Below are 17,518 nucleotides of genomic sequence, written 5' to 3' on the forward strand. Positions count from 1 at the left end.
AGTGACTCCCAGTTACCACGTTATTTACCACATTCTGCATCCTCCTCACTGTAACCACCACATTATACTCAAATGCATTGTAAAATAATATAATTCTGCAACATGTTATCTTAAATAAAACTTACACAATCCCCCCCACCCTAAACACTAAATAAAGAGAAAAGATTCATAGTTTAATTGAATTTATTATACTTTCGCTCACATATTTAATGGACTTCGACCAAATGAACTGCAACCAGAAACATGACTTGATAAAATAAATACAAACCAAGCAACTCATTTATTTTGATTCTGGCTTCAGCAACACAAGATTCACAAGCATTTTTGCATCCATGCAATACAAGTAAAAAAAACATAATGAAATGTTTACATACAGATAAAGAAAACATGGACACTCATAATTGAAATATATGTTTTATGACTTTTTTTTTTTTTATTGTGACTTGTTGCTTAAGGACTGTGAGTTTTTGATTAAATTAGATTTTACCTTTAAAGGATAAGTTCACTTTCAAATGAAAATTACCCCAAGCTTTATTCACCCTCAAGCCATCCTAGGTGTATATGACTTTCTTCGTTCTGATGAACACAATCGGAGATATATTAATAAATATCCTGACGCATCCGAGCTTTATAATGGCAGTGAGCGGGATCAATGAGTATGAGCTGAAGAAAGTGCCTCCATCCATCATAAACATGTGCTCCACATGGCTCCGGAGGGTTAATTTTTTATGGTATTGTGTTGACAAATCTATTTTTGTGAACAATAAATTGAATGTAGGATGATTTCAAACAAACAAAAAAAACAACAACCAAAATAATATTCCAAGTTGTAAACTTAATAATTTACAGGAATTAAAGGGAATTGGACATTTGGGGTAATTTATACAAACTGTATCATGTACAAACATAAACATTTTGTTTGATCATAAACAGACATACATGCAAACTAATACAAATAAAAATGACATCTTTGACCAATTTATTTGTGAGTAGAATTTTCAATCAACTCTTCATTGAACAAAAAAGCATGACAAAAAAATCATGAATGTTGAATATAATAAACATATTCCTTATGACAAAAAAAGTCCCATTGAAAATGTAAAAAGAAAGTAGAAATTCAACTGAATTTGCATTAAATCTAGTTGTTTTAACCAAGATTATGCTGCAAGATGTTTTATTTTCAACTACATTTAAGTTCCCTGCTATAGGTTAACCTGCAATTTTGCAAATTTCCAGTTTATTCCCATAATTTCCCATTAATTCCCATGAAAACTTTCTAACTTTGAAAATTCCAGGAATTTTGCTACCCTAGTTACAATAAACCTTAGTCAAAGTAGATGCCATATTCGACAGTCTTACAGTCTTTACAATGGCATCCGCTGTATAAAGGTTCTAGATCACATCCCAACGTTTTTATGAGGTTTTTGTGTACTGAAACTAAAAAAATTCAAGTATGATTATCTAAAATTATTAACTATAAATAAAATCAAATGATTATAAATATCATGAAATGTACTGTTGGCATTCTAGCGATCAAATCAGATTAATTTCAAAATGGAAATGTTGTTATTTTCCAAACTAATTACGGGTCAAGAATCACTCCTTAGTTTTTCGTAAACTTACAGATAGTGCTGGTTTTAGGGTTCAGCTTTGCTTTTCATCCAGTTCTGTTTGCCAGATATTGTCTGACTCAGTGTCTTTAGTTTGTTTCTGAGGGGTGGTTTTGTTGCACCTCATGCTTTTTCTCCACAGGATCACAAAAGCAACAAATACAAAGAAACAAATGACAAACAAAATGCAAAAAGCAACCATTTCAGTGTAGTAACTCTTCTGTGAGATGCAAACAGCGTCTTGTCCAGAGGTGTTGATGTTTACAGTAGATTCACGATTAGTCCTGGGCTGTTTTTCACCGCTCCTGTCTGGTGTCATAAATGCATTTGTCTTTTCATTTTTTGTAGGTTTAGAATCAGATTCATCAAACTCGAGTGTTGTGTAGTAATCAGGGATGGGCTCTATTTCCGTGTCCAGGGTGATGTCAGGTTGCTGGTGTGATGTGGGAGGAAGAGAACGAGGGATGGGCGAGAGATTTACAGTGAAGGCGGCAATTATTTGCTCAAAGCCCAGCTCCTTCGACATGCAGCGGTAGGTGTTCAAAGTCTCTGGAGTGATAGGGAAGACCAGGCTGTGGTTGGCATGCTGCAGGTATGGACATCGGGGAACAACGCTGTTGTTTGAAAATCTCCAAGTCACCTCCGCCAGTCTGGATCTCACCGGACATGGTAGAACCACAGTCTCATTCAACTGTGCATTCCGTATCACTGGAGAAAGACAAAAGGTTCAGTTCAGAATTAAAACCATAAAAAATGTTACATGAAATAAACTTATTTTATTTCAGCAACTTTCCAAGGTAACACTTCTCATTTTCATTTAGTTTAACTTGATATATTAACATAATTTATACTAAAACTGAAATAAAAATGAATAAAAACTATTTAGGCATTAAAAAAAAAAACCATAAAAAAAAAAAAAAAACATACAAAAACACAGCAAAGTTACTAAAACTTTAAAGGCACAATATATCCAAAAATCACTAGAACAATATTATATATTTTGTTGACTTGTGTACTTATATTATCCCAAATGTTTCCAAGAAGGTTTAAATCCAGAGAAATAAGTAATTTTAACCAGTGCGTCGCCTATTAATGACATCATACCCGCGTTGCCCTCGATTTACAGTTTTATTTTGTAGAAACCATGGAAACACCAAAGACGCTTTATTATGTGTTTTATTAGACAGGTGAGCAACTGTTTGGATACATTCATCAACAGAAAACTAATCATTGTTATATGTTTTACCATGCCTAATATTGATCTAGCTTACTGCAGCGTGCAACAGTTGTCTCATAGTAGCTGCCAAGTGAATGCACAAAGTAGCATTATAACAACTTTCAACACACAAATGTATCTAATATGATAAAACAGCGCTGCTTTACCCCACACACGCATGACCGGAAGAAGCAGAAATGGTCGTCCGGGGCATAATAAAAGCTCCACTGCTCGCGAGCCGTGTGTCGCGCTCGTCTCACATTAGCAATCACTCCTTCGGCCTCGTTCCGCTCCAACAGCTTTCAGCCACACCCTGCTTCATACTACGGTAATGTTAATAAATCTTTAATACATTAGCTCATCCATGAATATGATTTCTGCCCGTGTCCCGTCGGATTATTTTCCACCGGCTGTAGTTGTGAAGACAACACCTCCCATGATTTCACCAAATCAAAGCGCCATCAAGCTACGTCTTTGTTTTGAATAAGCGAAAAGTTACATATTGTGCCTTTAATTTAAATGAACTGAAAATATATTCAACATATTAATACAAAATTTAATAGATACTAAAATAATAATTAATTTTATAATACTATTTTAAAAGGTAATTTTATAAAACTTTAATAATACTAAAATATGATACTAAATTATCATAACACTGCATTTCTCAATTTAAAGTAGCCATAAATTCAAAATGGACAATTCTTATTTTTAATTTTATGGAATATTGCAGTATTTATTATAAATGTAAATATAATTTTTTTTTAATTCATGTGCATCTTGCAACAACATCTCTGATGATGTTTACTGGTGAGAGGGCGGGGCAACCTGTCACTCATATGAGATCCACCAATTGCAAACCACAGTCATCCAATCAATTCCTTATAGACAAAATCAAGTCCCACCCTCCAATGTTTTTTGTTCAAGAAGCTGTTTCACACAGATGTCTCAATAGGGAATAAAAGACTATCGCAACTTCCATGTCATGTCGACTTGAAAGCTCTACATGCTTTGTGTGGAATATAGCCTGTATTAGCCTGGATGTGCAAACATTTCATGCTTGTTGGTGATTATGAGTTGAAGATTTGACACCTTCACCTAAAGTGTGATACTATCAAATGAGCTGCAAACACCATGCAGTTGCAAATAAAAATGTTGGTTATGAAAATAGGTTGGTTATGACATGAGACTATTCATGTCTAGTGGGTTGCACAGAAGACGTGTTTCACCTGTAGCAGTAGTATTTGTGAACTCTTTGCACTGTTCGCTGACATTTCCGCTTTCCACGTCCTGCCGTCTGCCAAAAAAAAAGTATAGTAATGTGGTATCAGTTAAAAGCACCTTTACACACACACACACAAAGTCACACTTCATCTTGGTCAGACTAAAAACTTAAAGTATTTAAAATCATTTAGATGAAAAAATTATGATGGAAAAAAAAAAAACTTAAAAGAAAAATATACAGGTGCTGGTCATATAATTAGAATATCATCAAAAAGTTGATTTATTTCACTAATTCCATTTAAAAAGTGAAACTTGTATATTATATTCATTCATTACACACAGACTGATATATTTCAAATGTTTATTTCTTTTAATTTTGATGATTATAACTGACAACTAAGGAAAATCCCAAATTCTTTATCTCAGAAAATTAGAATATTACTTAAGACCAATACAAAGAAAGGATTTTTAGAAATCTTGGCCAACTGAAAAGTATGAACATGAAAAGTATGAGCATGTACAGCATTCAATACTTAGTTGGGGCTCCTTTTGCCTGAATTACTGCAGCAATGCGGCGTGGCATGGAGTCGATCAGTCTGTGGCACTGCTCAGGTGTTATAAGAGCCCAGGTTGCTCTGATAGTGGCCTTCAGCTCTTCTGCATTGTTGGGTCTGGCATATCGCATCTTCCTCTTCACAATACCCCATAGATTTTCTATGGGGTTAAGGTCAGGCGAGTTTGCTGGCCAATTAAGAACAGGGATACCATGGTCCTTAAACCAGGTACTGGTAGCTTTGGCACTGTGTGCAGGTGCCAAGTCCTGTTGGAAAATTAAATTTGCATCTCCATAAAGTTAGTCAGCAGCAGGAAGCATGAAGTCCTCTAAAACTTCCTGGTATACGGCTGCGTTGACCTTAGACCTCAGAAAACACAGTGGACCAACACCAGCAGATGACATGGCACCCCAAACCATTACTGACTGTGGAAACTTTACACTGGACCTCAAGCAACATGGATTGTGTGCCTCTCCTCTCTTCCTCCAGACTCTGGGACCCTGATTTCCAAAGGAAATGCAAAATTTACTTTCATCAGAGAACATAACTTTGGACCACTCAGCAGCAGTCCAGTCCTTTTTGTCTTTAGCCCAGGCGAGACGCTTCTGACGCTGTCTGTTGTTCAAGAGTGGCTTGACACAAGGAATGCGACAGCTGAAACCTATGTCTTGCATACGTCTGTGCGTAGTGGTTCTTGAAGCACTGACTCCAGCTGCAGTCCGCTCTTTGTGAATCTCCCCCACATTTTTGAATGGGTTTTGTTTCACAATCCTCTCCAGGGTGCGGTTATCCCTATTGCTTGTACACTTTTTTCTACCACATCTTTTCCTTCCCTTCGCCTCTCTATTAATGTGCTTGGACACAGAGCTCTGTGAACAGCCAGCCTTTTTTGCAATGACCTTTTGTGTCTTGCCCTCCTTGTGCAAGGTGTCAATGGTCGTCTTTTGGACAACTGTCCACAGTCTTCCCCATGATTGTGTAGCCTACAGAACTAGACTGAGAGACCATTTAAAGGCCTTTGCAGGTGTTTTGAGTTAATTAGCTGATTAGAGTGTGGCACCAGGTGTCTTCAATATTGAACCTTTTCACAATATTCTAATTTTCTGAGATACTGAATTTGGGATTTTCCTTAGTTGTCAGTTATAATCATCAAAATTAAAAGAAATAAACATTTGAAATATATCAGTCTGTGTGTAATGAATGAATATAATATACAAGTTTCACTTTTTGAATGGAATTAGTGAAATAAATCAACTTTTTGATGATATTCTAATTATATGACCAGCACCTGTGTGTGTGTGTGTGTGTATATATATATATATATATATATATATATATATAAAATAAAGTTAATTCAAAAATATTAATAAATGCTATAATAGTATATACATAATACCAAAATAACTCTGGGTCAGACTGACTTTTGTGGTTTAATTTGGTGGTTCTTGGCCCATTGAGTCACTTATAATAGAGATAATTTTATCTATTAGATCAGATATTGGTATAGAACAGTAACTCACAGGTTAGACCCCATTCCAGACACAGTAGCACACACTCTGGTCTCCGAGTCCCAGCCACAGAACGGGTCGTGTGCTAACACACATTCTGCACAGTTTGGATAATCTGAGCAGTTGGACACAGGCACTCTGAAGACACCCTCAGAAGAGCCTATGAACAGCACACCCTATGGTAATTTACAAAGACCATTAAATGTAATCTGATCACACTGTACATCTAATAAATTATGGCTCTGTTCCAATTTGTTAATGTAAAAGATAAGATTGAAACCACTATTTTAATGTAAGGGAGTGAAAGAGCTCACTAGGTATAGGAACAGAGCAAACAGACAGTGTATAAAAATGTATCAATGATCAGGAGAGTAAAAAGACAAACAAGGAAAGTGTGATGCTTTAAAACCTTGCTTTTGGAGAGGAGGATGTTTTTCACAGTCTGTGATTGTTTAAAAATTGGAATCTCCTCGATGATATGAGAACCTTTAGCCAGCAGGACAACTTTATGAAGAAAGCCAGACTCTGAAGAAAATAGAAATTGACAGAATTAGGCACCAGGAAAAAGTCTGGCCATACAAAAATAAAAGATCAGTAAAATTAGTATTCATTATGTTTACCGGTGAGCAGGTACAGGATGGTGTAACTTTGTCCATTTGCAGCTTGAGTTCTCTGAACAGCTATACGACTATAACGCTCTTTTGTGGAGGACAGAAGCAGTTTGTTCTCCACAGGACGCACAGCTTTTTCAGTAAGGAAGCTCTTTTTTACAATGTTCAACACACGGTCAGTGTCGTTAAACAGTCCACACTGCGAATAGATGAGAGAAGTCTGGTTACACTATGATTAAAGCAGCTGTGAGTTTTTTCGGATGATAAAATACATTCTCCTGCTGCAGTTTAATGTGATATTATAAGTAAACCATTGATAGTGGAGTTCCTGAGGAGTGTAATCACTGTGGTGCTTTGCAAACATTGTTGTTTGTTTTAGTGGCCAAACATGGGAGGTCATGTTGACCTTAAAGGGTTAGTTCACCCAAAAGTGAAAAAATTGTCATTCCTCACCCTCATGTCGTTCTAAACCTGTAAGACTTTCATTCATCTTCGAAACACAAATGAAAATATTTTAAATAAAATCTGAGATTTCTGTCCCTCCATTGACAGTCCACACAACTACCACTTTGACACTTCAAAAAGTTCATAAAGAGATTGTTAAAACTAATCCATAGAATTGAATAGTTTTTAATTTAATTTAGGCTTTTATTTACATATAAACATTCATCAACGCAAACATCAGTTGTGGTAAACAGAAGCTCAAGCATGCTTACTTGACATGTACGAGAACCAATGAGGTTTGTTCTCACGTGTCAGTTCGGTTGAGCTTCTGCTTATGTTCACTGATCAGTGTTTGAATTTAAGCTTTTATTTACATATAATCTGTTCATCATATGAAGCGATCGTGTCTCTTCAGAAAATTTGGACTAAACCGCGCGATTCATATGGATTCGTTTTAAGATCTCTATATGAACTTTTTGAAGCGTCAAAGTGGTAGTTGTGTGGACTGTCAATGGAGGGAACAGAAATCTTTCAGATTATATTTAAAGGACATGGAAAGACATGAGGGTGAGTATTTGATGACAAGTTTTTCATTTTTGGGTGAACTAACCATTTAAAGGTGTAGTGTATAAGTGGCACCAAATGGAATTGCGATAGTAATTTGTATAATACTATTTAAATAAATAATTTCTCAATCTTTATTTAAAATATTTATAATAATTTCTCCCCAATTGTACAAACAGCCCTTAAACATTCTAGCTCTCTTAGTCTGTGTTACCTTGCCGAGTTTTTTGTCTGCATTTGGCTGACGTGACCAATGATTTCCTTCCAAATCGAATGTCTTGTAATCCCCTGAAAAAGCTGCTTTAATTTCTGCTAAACTGAAAGCACACACTGCTGACTGACCAGACGAAACTGACCTGTGAGACAGAGAGAGATGAGAAGAAAATGTTTAAACAGAAATCACAGAAACATTCAGAACAGTGAATAAAATATGTCATGATGGTGGGTTTGATTGAAATGATTGGCACCATTGTGAGGTAAAGACCCCGTAAAACAGAGTGCTGTCAGAAGACTCATTGTCCGGTGGGGACAACTTGACAATATCCTCCAGCTTGTTGAACTGGAGATCTTCCCCTTGTTGGCAGACCAGCTGAGCCTTAGCAAAGGATGTCCAGCGTTTCTGTAAGGTAAGGCTCCCTCCGTTGTCATCCTGGTATTAAAAAATAATTTCATTAAAGAAGTTTTGATGGGCCTTTTAAAACTAGACAGATTCATATGCTTCCTTTGTATGCTGTTCGGGTCTTTTTTGGGAGTTGATGAGACTTAGGAACACTAAAAAAAATATAGTTAAAGGGATAGTTCACCCAACAAGGAAAATTCTGTCATCATTTACTTATCCCCAAGTTGTTCCAAACCTGTATGACTTTCTTTCTTCTGCTGAACACAAAAGAAGATATTTTGAAAAATGTCGGTAACCAAACAGTTGATGGACCCCATTGACTTCCATAGTATTTTTTTTCTATACTATGGAAGTCAATGGGGCACATCAACCAAACAGCCATTTTTTAAAATATATTCTTTAGTATTCAAAAGAAGAAAGAAATTCATACAGGTTTAGAACAACTTGAGGGTGAGTAAATGTTGACAAAATTTTCATTTTGGGTGAACTGTCCCTTTAATCTTAAATTTGTTCAAAATACCTTCAGATTTCAAACAACATTGAAAAAAATAAATAAGTACAAAAATAGATTTTCAGATTTTATAATATCTGTTTATATATGAATCAACATTTTTTATACTCTGGTAATTTCGCTGGGGGTCAGTGGAGATTCTTGAGTGTCTTTAACAATATCTGTTGTTATTTTTGCAATATTTCTATGGCTGATAATAAATTATTAAAAATCATTCACAGTCTAAAAACAGTCGTGATTTATTTCAAATGCCTAACATTTGCAAATATTCTCTGTTTCAGTTACTGTTGAAATGCAGTTATTCATAGTTTCCAAGTAAAAGTCTTCTACTATGACTATTGAAAAGATCACAAAAAATACCAATAGGAACCATCCAATGATCTAATCAGTTCCCGATGGACAAAATCAAGTCCCGTCCAACATTTTTTTGTTCGAGAATCCATTTTACTCAGATATACATATGTATATCACAATAGAGAAGAAAGACTATTGCAACTTCCATTTCATGCCGACTTTAAGTCTAAGCGGGTTTTGATGCAATCTTGAAGGATTAGTTCACTTCAGAATTAAAATGTCCTAATAATTTACTCATCCCCATGTCATCCAAGATGTTCATGTCTTTCTTTCTTCAGTCGAAAAGAAATTAAGGTTTTTGAGAAAAACATTCCAGGATTTTTCTCCAAATAGTAGACTTCAACGGCTACCAACACCCTACTGCGGTACTTCCGCCTGTGTCACGCGTGACCTTTCCAACGTGATTACGTACGCATGGCGCATCGCAGAGCAGTGCAAGACAAGCATTTGTGGTTAAAAAGTTAAAAGTGTGTATATATATATATATATATATATATATAATATGTGTATCATTTTTTTTTCTTCTTTAGAAAATGACCAATTGTTTTACTAGATAAGACACTTATTCCTCGGCTGGGATCATGTGGAGCTCTTTGAAGCTGCATTGAAACTGCAGTTTGAATCTTCAACCCGTTGGTAGCCGTTGAAGTCCACTATATGGAGAAAAATCCTGGAATGTTTTCCTCAAAAATCTTTTCGACTGAAGAAAGAAAGACATGAACATCTTGGATGACATAGGGGTGAGTAAATTATCAGGAATATTTAATTCTGAAGTGAACTAATCCTTTAACCGCTGTAATTTATTTAAAACAGAATATGAGGGTTACTTGAATATTTTGTTTGTTTTTGCTGACAAAACAAAATCCAGCCTTCTATCTTATAATAATGGAATTATGTTTCAGAATAGGAGAAAAATTAAGTCTCACCGTGCAGACCTGGGCCACACGAGACACAATAAAAGAGTTCACCAAGTAGTCTCCGGTCAAGTCCCCAGTCTCAGTAAAGAACAGCAGGATCTTTCCTTCACTGGCAACATGTGTTGAACTGATGAATACAGGGTCTAAGAGAAAAAAAAAACCTTTTCACTCCTAAAGAGACTTTACATGGACAGTGTGGAAATGCTTAGTGTTTCGCTCAATGTTACAATAGTGACTCCTGTAGGACCCTTTCATGAAATCAAACTGGCAACCTCTGTGTTACCACCCCATATTAATAAGCACTAAGGCCATCAAGATCAAATTATTACTTCGTATATGTGAGAGCGGGTATTCCGAGTATCATGGCAGCATTATTCTTGGTACAAAAAATACAAACCCTGTAGCAATTTTGGTACATTCTCAAGCTCCAGGTTGTTGCGCGTTGCTCTGCTATGACAGCGAGAAATTACTTTTTTGTTTCCAAAGAAGCCAACTTTGGTTGCTGTATAGAGCTCTTCATCTGTAAGCAAATAGGTCACAGTTAAGTGTGTGAGAGCTAGAGATAGATTAGATAAGACTATCTTTGAGGTCATCATAAACTGTGTTTCTGCACTCTCACCAACAATGATGGCTGTGTTCCTCTGGGTGGAGCTGTAGGGACAGCAGTTTTTGGCATTCTTTGTGTCTCTGCTGGCATTCAGAGAACTTGCTGGCTAAAACAGATATGTCCAGTTTGTTAGAGCAGTGCGATTGATCCATTCTTAAAATTATACTTCATTCTTCCTCATATATCGATCTATGCAATTTATTTGAACTTACAATGATGATGCCTTGTGGTCCATATGCATTTGTCCCGCAGGCATAAAGGTGTGTAGAGTTGAAAAACTGTAAAATACTGATGAAGTTGCCACAATCCTGTTATGGACAAGCATACAATTAAAAAATTAGTGGTATGTTAGAATAAATATCATTCTTGGGAAAAAAAAATCCCATTAATGGCAATAAGGGTCAATCACATGATGATAATTTGTCTGGATTTATTATGTAACGTAAAAACAGAGTAAGCATGCAATGCATGCAAAAATGACTTGAATGCGCCTTTTCTATGTTTAAATTTTTTTAATTATAAGTCCTTTAGATTCAGTTTTGTAGGACAATGGAAAACATTAAAAATGTCTAGTTGTAACTGTCTAAATACTGAAATAAGGAAGAAACTCATTAAAAGGATGAAATTCTTGAAAACAAAATGCTGGCAGTAGTTTGGCATGTATATCTTTTATTGTTTTTTTTTAATGCAGTGAAGCTATTTTTTGTACATGTCATTACTACTTGAAAACATTTTGTCCGTTAAGTTGAATCTGTGATGTAACAACATAAAGGAGGCCATCTTGTTGTCATAGACAGTCAAGATCTGTATTTAAAATAAATAAAAATGTGTGTGCGCGCGTGCGTGCGTGCGTGCATGTATGTATGTATGTATATATATATATATATATATATATATATAATACACACACACACACACACACTTTTTCTCTCACACACCGAATTCCGGAAATGTTGGGACGTTTTTTAAATTTGAATAAAATTAAAACTGAAAGACTTTCAAATCACATGAGCCAATATCTTATTCACAATAGAACATAGATAACATAACAAATGTTTAAACGGGGAAATTTACAATTTTATGCACAAAATGAGCTCATTTCAAATTTGATGCCTGCTACAGGTTTCAAAATAGTTGGGACGGGGGCATGTTTACCATGGTGTAGCATCTCCTCTTCTTTTCAAAACAGTTTGAAGACGTCTGGGCATCGAGGTTATGAGTTTCTGGAGTTTTGGTGTTGGAATTTGGTCCCATTCTTGCCTGATATAGGTTTCCAGCTGCTGAAGAGTTCGTGGTCGTCTTTGACGTATTTTTCGTTTAATGATGTGCCAAATGTTCTCTATAGGTAAAAGATTTGGACTGCAGGCAGGCCAATTCAGCACCCGGACTCTTCTACGACGAAGCCATGCTGTTGTAATAGCTGCAGTATGTGGTTTTGCATTGTCCTGCTGAAATACACAAGGCCTTCCCTGAAATAGACGTCATCTGGAGAGGAGCATATGTTGCTCTAAAACCTTTATATACCTTTCAGAATTCATAGTGCCTTCCAAAACATGCAAGCTGCCCATACCAGAGATGCTGGATTTTGAACTGAACGCTGAGAACACAGCTAGAAGGTCTCCCTACTCTTTAGCCCGGAGGACACAGCGTCCGTGATTTTCAACAAGAATGTCAAATTTGGACTCGTCTGACCATAGAACACTATCCATTTTGAAACAGTTCATTTTAAATGAGCCTTGGCCCACAGGACACGACGGCGCTTCTGGACCATGTTCACATATGGCCTCTTTTTTTGCATGATAGAGCTTTAGTTGGCATCTGCAGATGGCACGGCGGATTGTGTTTACCAACAGTGGTTTCTGGAAGTATTCCTGGGCCCATGTCATTGACACAATCATGACACAATAATTTGACGGTGAGGAACATTGTTTTTAAAGTATTCCACAATCTTTTTATGCACTCTTTCACAGATTGGAGAGCCTCTGCCCATCTTTACTTCTGAGAGACTCTGCCTCTCTAAGACATCCCTTTTATAGCTAATCATGTTACAGACCTGTTATCAATTAACTTAATTAGTTGCTAGATGTTCTCCCAGCTGAATCTTTTCAAAATTTCTTGCTTTTTCAGCCATTTGTTGCCCCCGTGCCAACTTTTTTGAGACCTGTAGCAGGCATCAAATTTGAAATGAGCTCATTTAGTGGATAAAAGTGTAAAATTTCTCCCTTTAAACATTTGTTATATTTTCTGTGAATAAAATATTGGCTCATGTGATTTCAAAGTTTAAAAAACGTCCCAACATTTCCGGAATTCGGGTTGTACACACATATTATATATATATATAATTTGTCAATAGCACATACCTTTTTTGAGGCCATTTTGCAGGTTAGCAGGTTTCCTCTAGATGCTTTCCATTCCAACTGTAAAAATGTAACATTTTTAAATTTTTATCTCTAAATATTACGTTGTAATATTCCATCCAAAATCTAGGGAGATATTCATGACACAAGTTTAGAGAGTGGGAACATAATCGGTTTTGTAAACTGAAATATATAGCAAAATATACCTGGGTGGTTACAAAATCTTTCTCACCTCGTCTTTGAGTGTAATACTGTCTGGTTGACTGACATCTAGGGAGAGCAAAGCATCCTGAGCTCCAACAAACAGTGTGTCAGCATCAGTGCTGAGCAGCAGAGTGGTGGTGTTCTTCACATTAGAGCTGCTGTAGATGCTCAAGAGACGCTCTGAACTTCCTGTTGAAAAAAAACAACCAACAGTGATGTTGTTATGGCATTCAGCAGGGGCTAATGGTGTCAGACCGACCAGGCAAAACTTGACTACCCTATAACATGCAGGAAGCTATGAAGCTAATTTGTACACTTGAGTGTTTTCAAGGTGTAAGGGAAATATTTTTTAAAAATATATAATTTTAAATTCCTCTTTTTTTCCCCTAAAAAGATTAAACCAATTCAAAGATTACATTTCTAAGAATTTGGCACATACAATTAATGTAAATGACATCCTTTGCTATTGACAGTGTTTGAAATTTTAGAAATGAAACCACAACACTGTGACTCTTTTCCTCTTTTTAATCTGAGGAAACAAACAAGACCCATGAGTTGAGGTTTAGCAATACTGCACACACAGAAGTGACCATATCATTTTGTTGTGCTGTCTAGTCACCCATGTTAAAGTCACTATGAAATCAAAATGGCCATTTTTTTATGGAATACTAAAGTATTTATTATAAATAATTTATCCATGCACATCATTATGTTTTTAAACAAGTGCCTTCGTAATTTTGAATTACAATAACTTCCCCATTTCTTCTCTGATGATGTTTACTGGCACGACGGCGGGACAACCTGTCACTCACATGAGATCACAGCAATAGCAAATCACAACCATCCAATGATCCAATCAATTACCGACGGACAAAATCAAGTTCCGCCCTAAATTTTTTCTTGTTTGAGAAGCCGTTTCACTTGGATATACATCGCAAAAGGGAAGGAAAAGACTATCGCAACTTCCGTTTAATGCTGACTTTAACACTCATAGATCCTTTTGTCATTAATTGTTTTTTTTAGACATCATAGGAAAAGACAACCCTTGAGGTTGGATTTCATAACAATTTCATAAATAACTTTCCATTGTCTGTTTCTAAACTGTAGCACTGAGAAACAGTGTGGTATACCAAGCATAATTTTAATATGCAAGCGTCTTGATTCTGAGAATGTAAATGTGCAAGCTATATATACTGTATACACACTACCGTTCAAAAGTTTTTGAAAGAATAATACTCCAGTCTTCAGTGTCACATGATCCTTCAGAAATCATACTAATTGGCTGATGTGTTGATAAGGAAGCATTTCTTATTAAAAGTTCAAAAGAACAGGATTTATATAAAATACAAATCTTTATAACATTATAAATGTCTGTACTGTCACTTTTGATTAATTTAATGCATCATTGCTGAATAAAAGTATTAATTTCTTTCAAAAATAAACAAATAAATAAAATGACTGACCCCAAACTTTTAAACGGTAGTGTACATTAAAGCAGGCATTTAGTTTCAAAGCAGTTTCTCTTCCAAATACTTCAAACATGTATATAAGTTATAAGTAAAACCCCGGACAGTGTACAAAAAGATTTTCATGACAAATCTATTGATTTATGCCTGATAAACTAACCCTAGTCTTAAGACTGTTTGCAGCAGCAGGGTTTTGAGCATGTGGTGGAGATAATCGGTCAACGGTGGTTTCCACCATCGGTACACAAGCATGCAACATTTAGACCATCAAGCATTTGCAGAACAACAGTAATGGGTAATAACAAACAAAACCACAACTCACAAGTTCACAAGAATAGAGATTGCAAAACTTTCCGCTGTCTTTGCCCAACATGACTGTTTTGGTCATTTGAACACGATTTGATGCTAAATACTGGGTCATAGATTAGTTGAGTGAATCAATTATAAATCCATTCTTAATTAAACTGTACCATTTACTGTGAATCAAATACAAAAATTTCTATAAGAAAATGCTTTGCTTGTGATTCATGAATAAAGCCCATTGAATTATGCTCTTGTACATAGCTGAGCTGATTTTTGGATTTGGACAGAACTGCTTCATTACCAAGTAGGAAAACAATTAATTTCACTCACCCTGAGGAAATGACACACGAGGACGCAGGGAGGCCTGAGATGGGTCTATCAATCCAAAGAAGAGAACCTTAAACATCCAAATCCTGAACAATGCTGCCATCCTAACAGACCTGTTCTGATCAGCTAGCGAAACAGCGAGTGACTGGGTCTCACTTCCTCTGATGAGACTGCCTTAAGCGCAGCAGGAAGAAAGATGAAAAACCTCAGACCACAACAACTTTACTCATCTCTTACTCATACTCCACTAAACGCATTCTGCTAATGGCTCTTCTTCTGACAGCAGAATGGAATGAGTCACAAGCAACTGAATTATAATGATATTATCACAATATCTTTTTATATTTAATGAGTGCATTTCCTGCATCTTATTTCTCTGTTGGATGAGAAAGCTCTGAATCTGTTTTTAGCTGTCTTAACCTTTTTTTTTTTTTTTTTTTTGCAATGTCAACATTTTATCTTAAAATTAAAGCTTAAAAATGCCTGGTTAGACTGAGAGAGGTTTAGCTGGTCAGACTGGTCAACAGCTAGTCAAGCAATTGTGAGAGTAAACCTGGTTTAAGCATGTTGCTAAGCTGTGTGATACCGAAATATGCATAAAAATATATCACACACAAATATTGTAACTAAACTAATTGATTTTTGTCAATTATTTCCAGTATCAAATGAATGTGAATGATTTTTGCAGTGCTACTGTATAATACGGTATATATTATAACAAAAATAAGAAGTTTTAGTAGGCAGCGTAATTATGCATCCTACCTTTTGGAACAGATTTTGTTTCCGAAGCAAAACTGAGGCAGCTCACTGGGTTTAGGAATAGAGCTAGAGAATGAGAGTGGTGGGAGACACAAATGTGATGCTCAGAGGGGATGTAGATACATGGTTGCAACTTGCAATGAGAAGAGGCCAGGAAGCTATTTTTAAGCATGAAAGTGGAATAAAAAATCATATTTTTTTTGAACATGCACAAGGACTGAATGTCACAGTATTTTCAAATGGACTTTCAGTATGACATAAACGTTTGTGCTTAGCAGGAGTGGAAATTGCATAAATTGGGCAAGTGAGCAAACTTGGTGAGGTAAAGAACTGTTTAGTGAGTTGAAAAAGTCAATTCAAAATATGGCTGCAAGCAGCAATGACGGGGCCAAGCTCTGGCACCACCGCCACCCCGGTGGTTTAAGGAAACCTGTGCATGGCAGGCAACATACAATCTTAATTTAATTTAAATCAAACAATGATTTTACACAATATGAGACACTTCCTGTTTCCCTTTTTTGTCATTACTTTAACCCTCACCATGGCAACACTGTTCTATAATCGTTTGCAATTTAGCATCTTCAGTGTCTTTGTTTCATGTTGACCGAGTTTGGTGGCGATTGCATGAATCTCCAACGAGGAGAGCCTGGTTATTCAAAAAATCCACATTCAAATTAAAATATCTGACCTCCTGTTGGTCGGAGCTAATTACTGTAAATTAGAAAGTTGTCCGGCTTGATGAGATCAATATATGTACCGAGTTTGGTGACTGTAGTTAAGACTAACCCCCCAACTTTTGTTGAGTGGAGCCCCTCCTCCCCACACATTTTTAAGGCTTTGCCCATGTCTACTGGCCGACAACTTTGATGTGTGTGTTGAGTTTTATGCAATTTGAAGCATGCTAAGAGCCTCAAAAACACAGAAGAATATTATAAAAGTTTGACGTGTTGCCATGGCAACAGTATTTAAGATATCACGAATCCTTTCACAGGTCTACATCTGCCATGTCTTGACATTAGTCTGATGAAGTTTGAAGTGAACTGGGTAAAAATAACAGGATGATTTCAAAGCATTTTGAAAGTGACACACTTCCTGTTGCCAGCTGGTGGCGCTATAACTTTGACAATAGTCACATTCATGTGATCAGCCTCCTACAACGAACACACAGCTGAAGTTTCATCAAAATCAGTCAATGTTTGCAGAAGTTATGACACACTTCCTGTTTCCTTTATCGTCATAAATATGTTGCCATGGCCATTGCCAAACAGTTTGCGATATCCAATATCCGTCGCAATTTAGCATCCTTAATGTCTTGACTTCATGTTGAAAAAGTTTGGTGTGAATTGTATTGCAGCCTTTGGAG

At 36.2% G+C, this 17,518-nt stretch overlaps 1 protein-coding gene across 3 annotated transcripts; it reads right to left on the reverse strand.

The window, feature by feature from the left end:
* Positions 1-165: 165 nt before the first annotated feature.
* LOC127496834 (semaphorin-4B) lies at positions 166-15,595 on the reverse strand. 3 transcript variants are annotated; one of them, XM_051864677.1, is made up of 14 exons: positions 15,400-15,595; positions 13,329-13,489; positions 13,100-13,156; positions 10,952-11,047; positions 10,752-10,845; positions 10,530-10,652; positions 10,142-10,275; positions 8,199-8,380; positions 7,946-8,087; positions 6,733-6,922; positions 6,522-6,637; positions 6,125-6,288; positions 4,056-4,123; positions 166-2,318 (listed from the first exon to the last, which is right to left on the reverse strand). In XM_051864677.1, exons 1-14 carry the CDS (start codon positions 15,497-15,499, stop codon positions 1,645-1,647), a joined length of 2,301 nt encoding a protein of 766 aa, XP_051720637.1. In that variant the 5' UTR covers positions 15,500-15,595; the 3' UTR covers positions 166-1,644. The 3 variants fall into 3 exon arrangements, with proteins under 3 accessions (XP_051720637.1, XP_051720638.1, XP_051720639.1); XM_051864678.1 differs by lacking the exons at positions 13,100-13,156; positions 13,329-13,489; positions 15,400-15,595 and adding an exon at positions 11,895-12,170; XM_051864679.1 differs by lacking the exons at positions 166-2,318; positions 4,056-4,123 and having other exon boundaries at positions 6,125-6,272.
* Positions 15,596-17,518: the final 1,923 nt, after the last annotated feature.

Source organism: Ctenopharyngodon idella, chromosome 16, assembly GCF_019924925.1.
Source record: "Ctenopharyngodon idella isolate HZGC_01 chromosome 16, HZGC01, whole genome shotgun sequence".
NCBI lineage: Eukaryota > Metazoa > Chordata > Actinopteri > Cypriniformes > Xenocyprididae > Ctenopharyngodon > Ctenopharyngodon idella.

What these genes read in the sequence shown, in the direction of transcription:
- LOC127496834 (XM_051864677.1), bottom strand. Translation starts at nt 15,499, where the DNA reads ATGGCAGCATTGTTCAGGATTTGGATGTTTAAGGTTCTCTTCTTTGGA. An exon ending in GCAAAATGGCCTCAAAAAAG is followed by an intron (nt 11,048 to 13,099) that starts GTATGTGCTATT and finishes TGTCCATAACAG; the next exon opens with GATTGTGGCAACTTCATCAG. An exon ending in TGTACCAAAATTGCTACAGG is followed by an intron (nt 10,276 to 10,529) that starts GTTTGTATTTTT and finishes TTTTTCTCTTAG; the next exon opens with ACCCTGTATTCATCAGTTCA.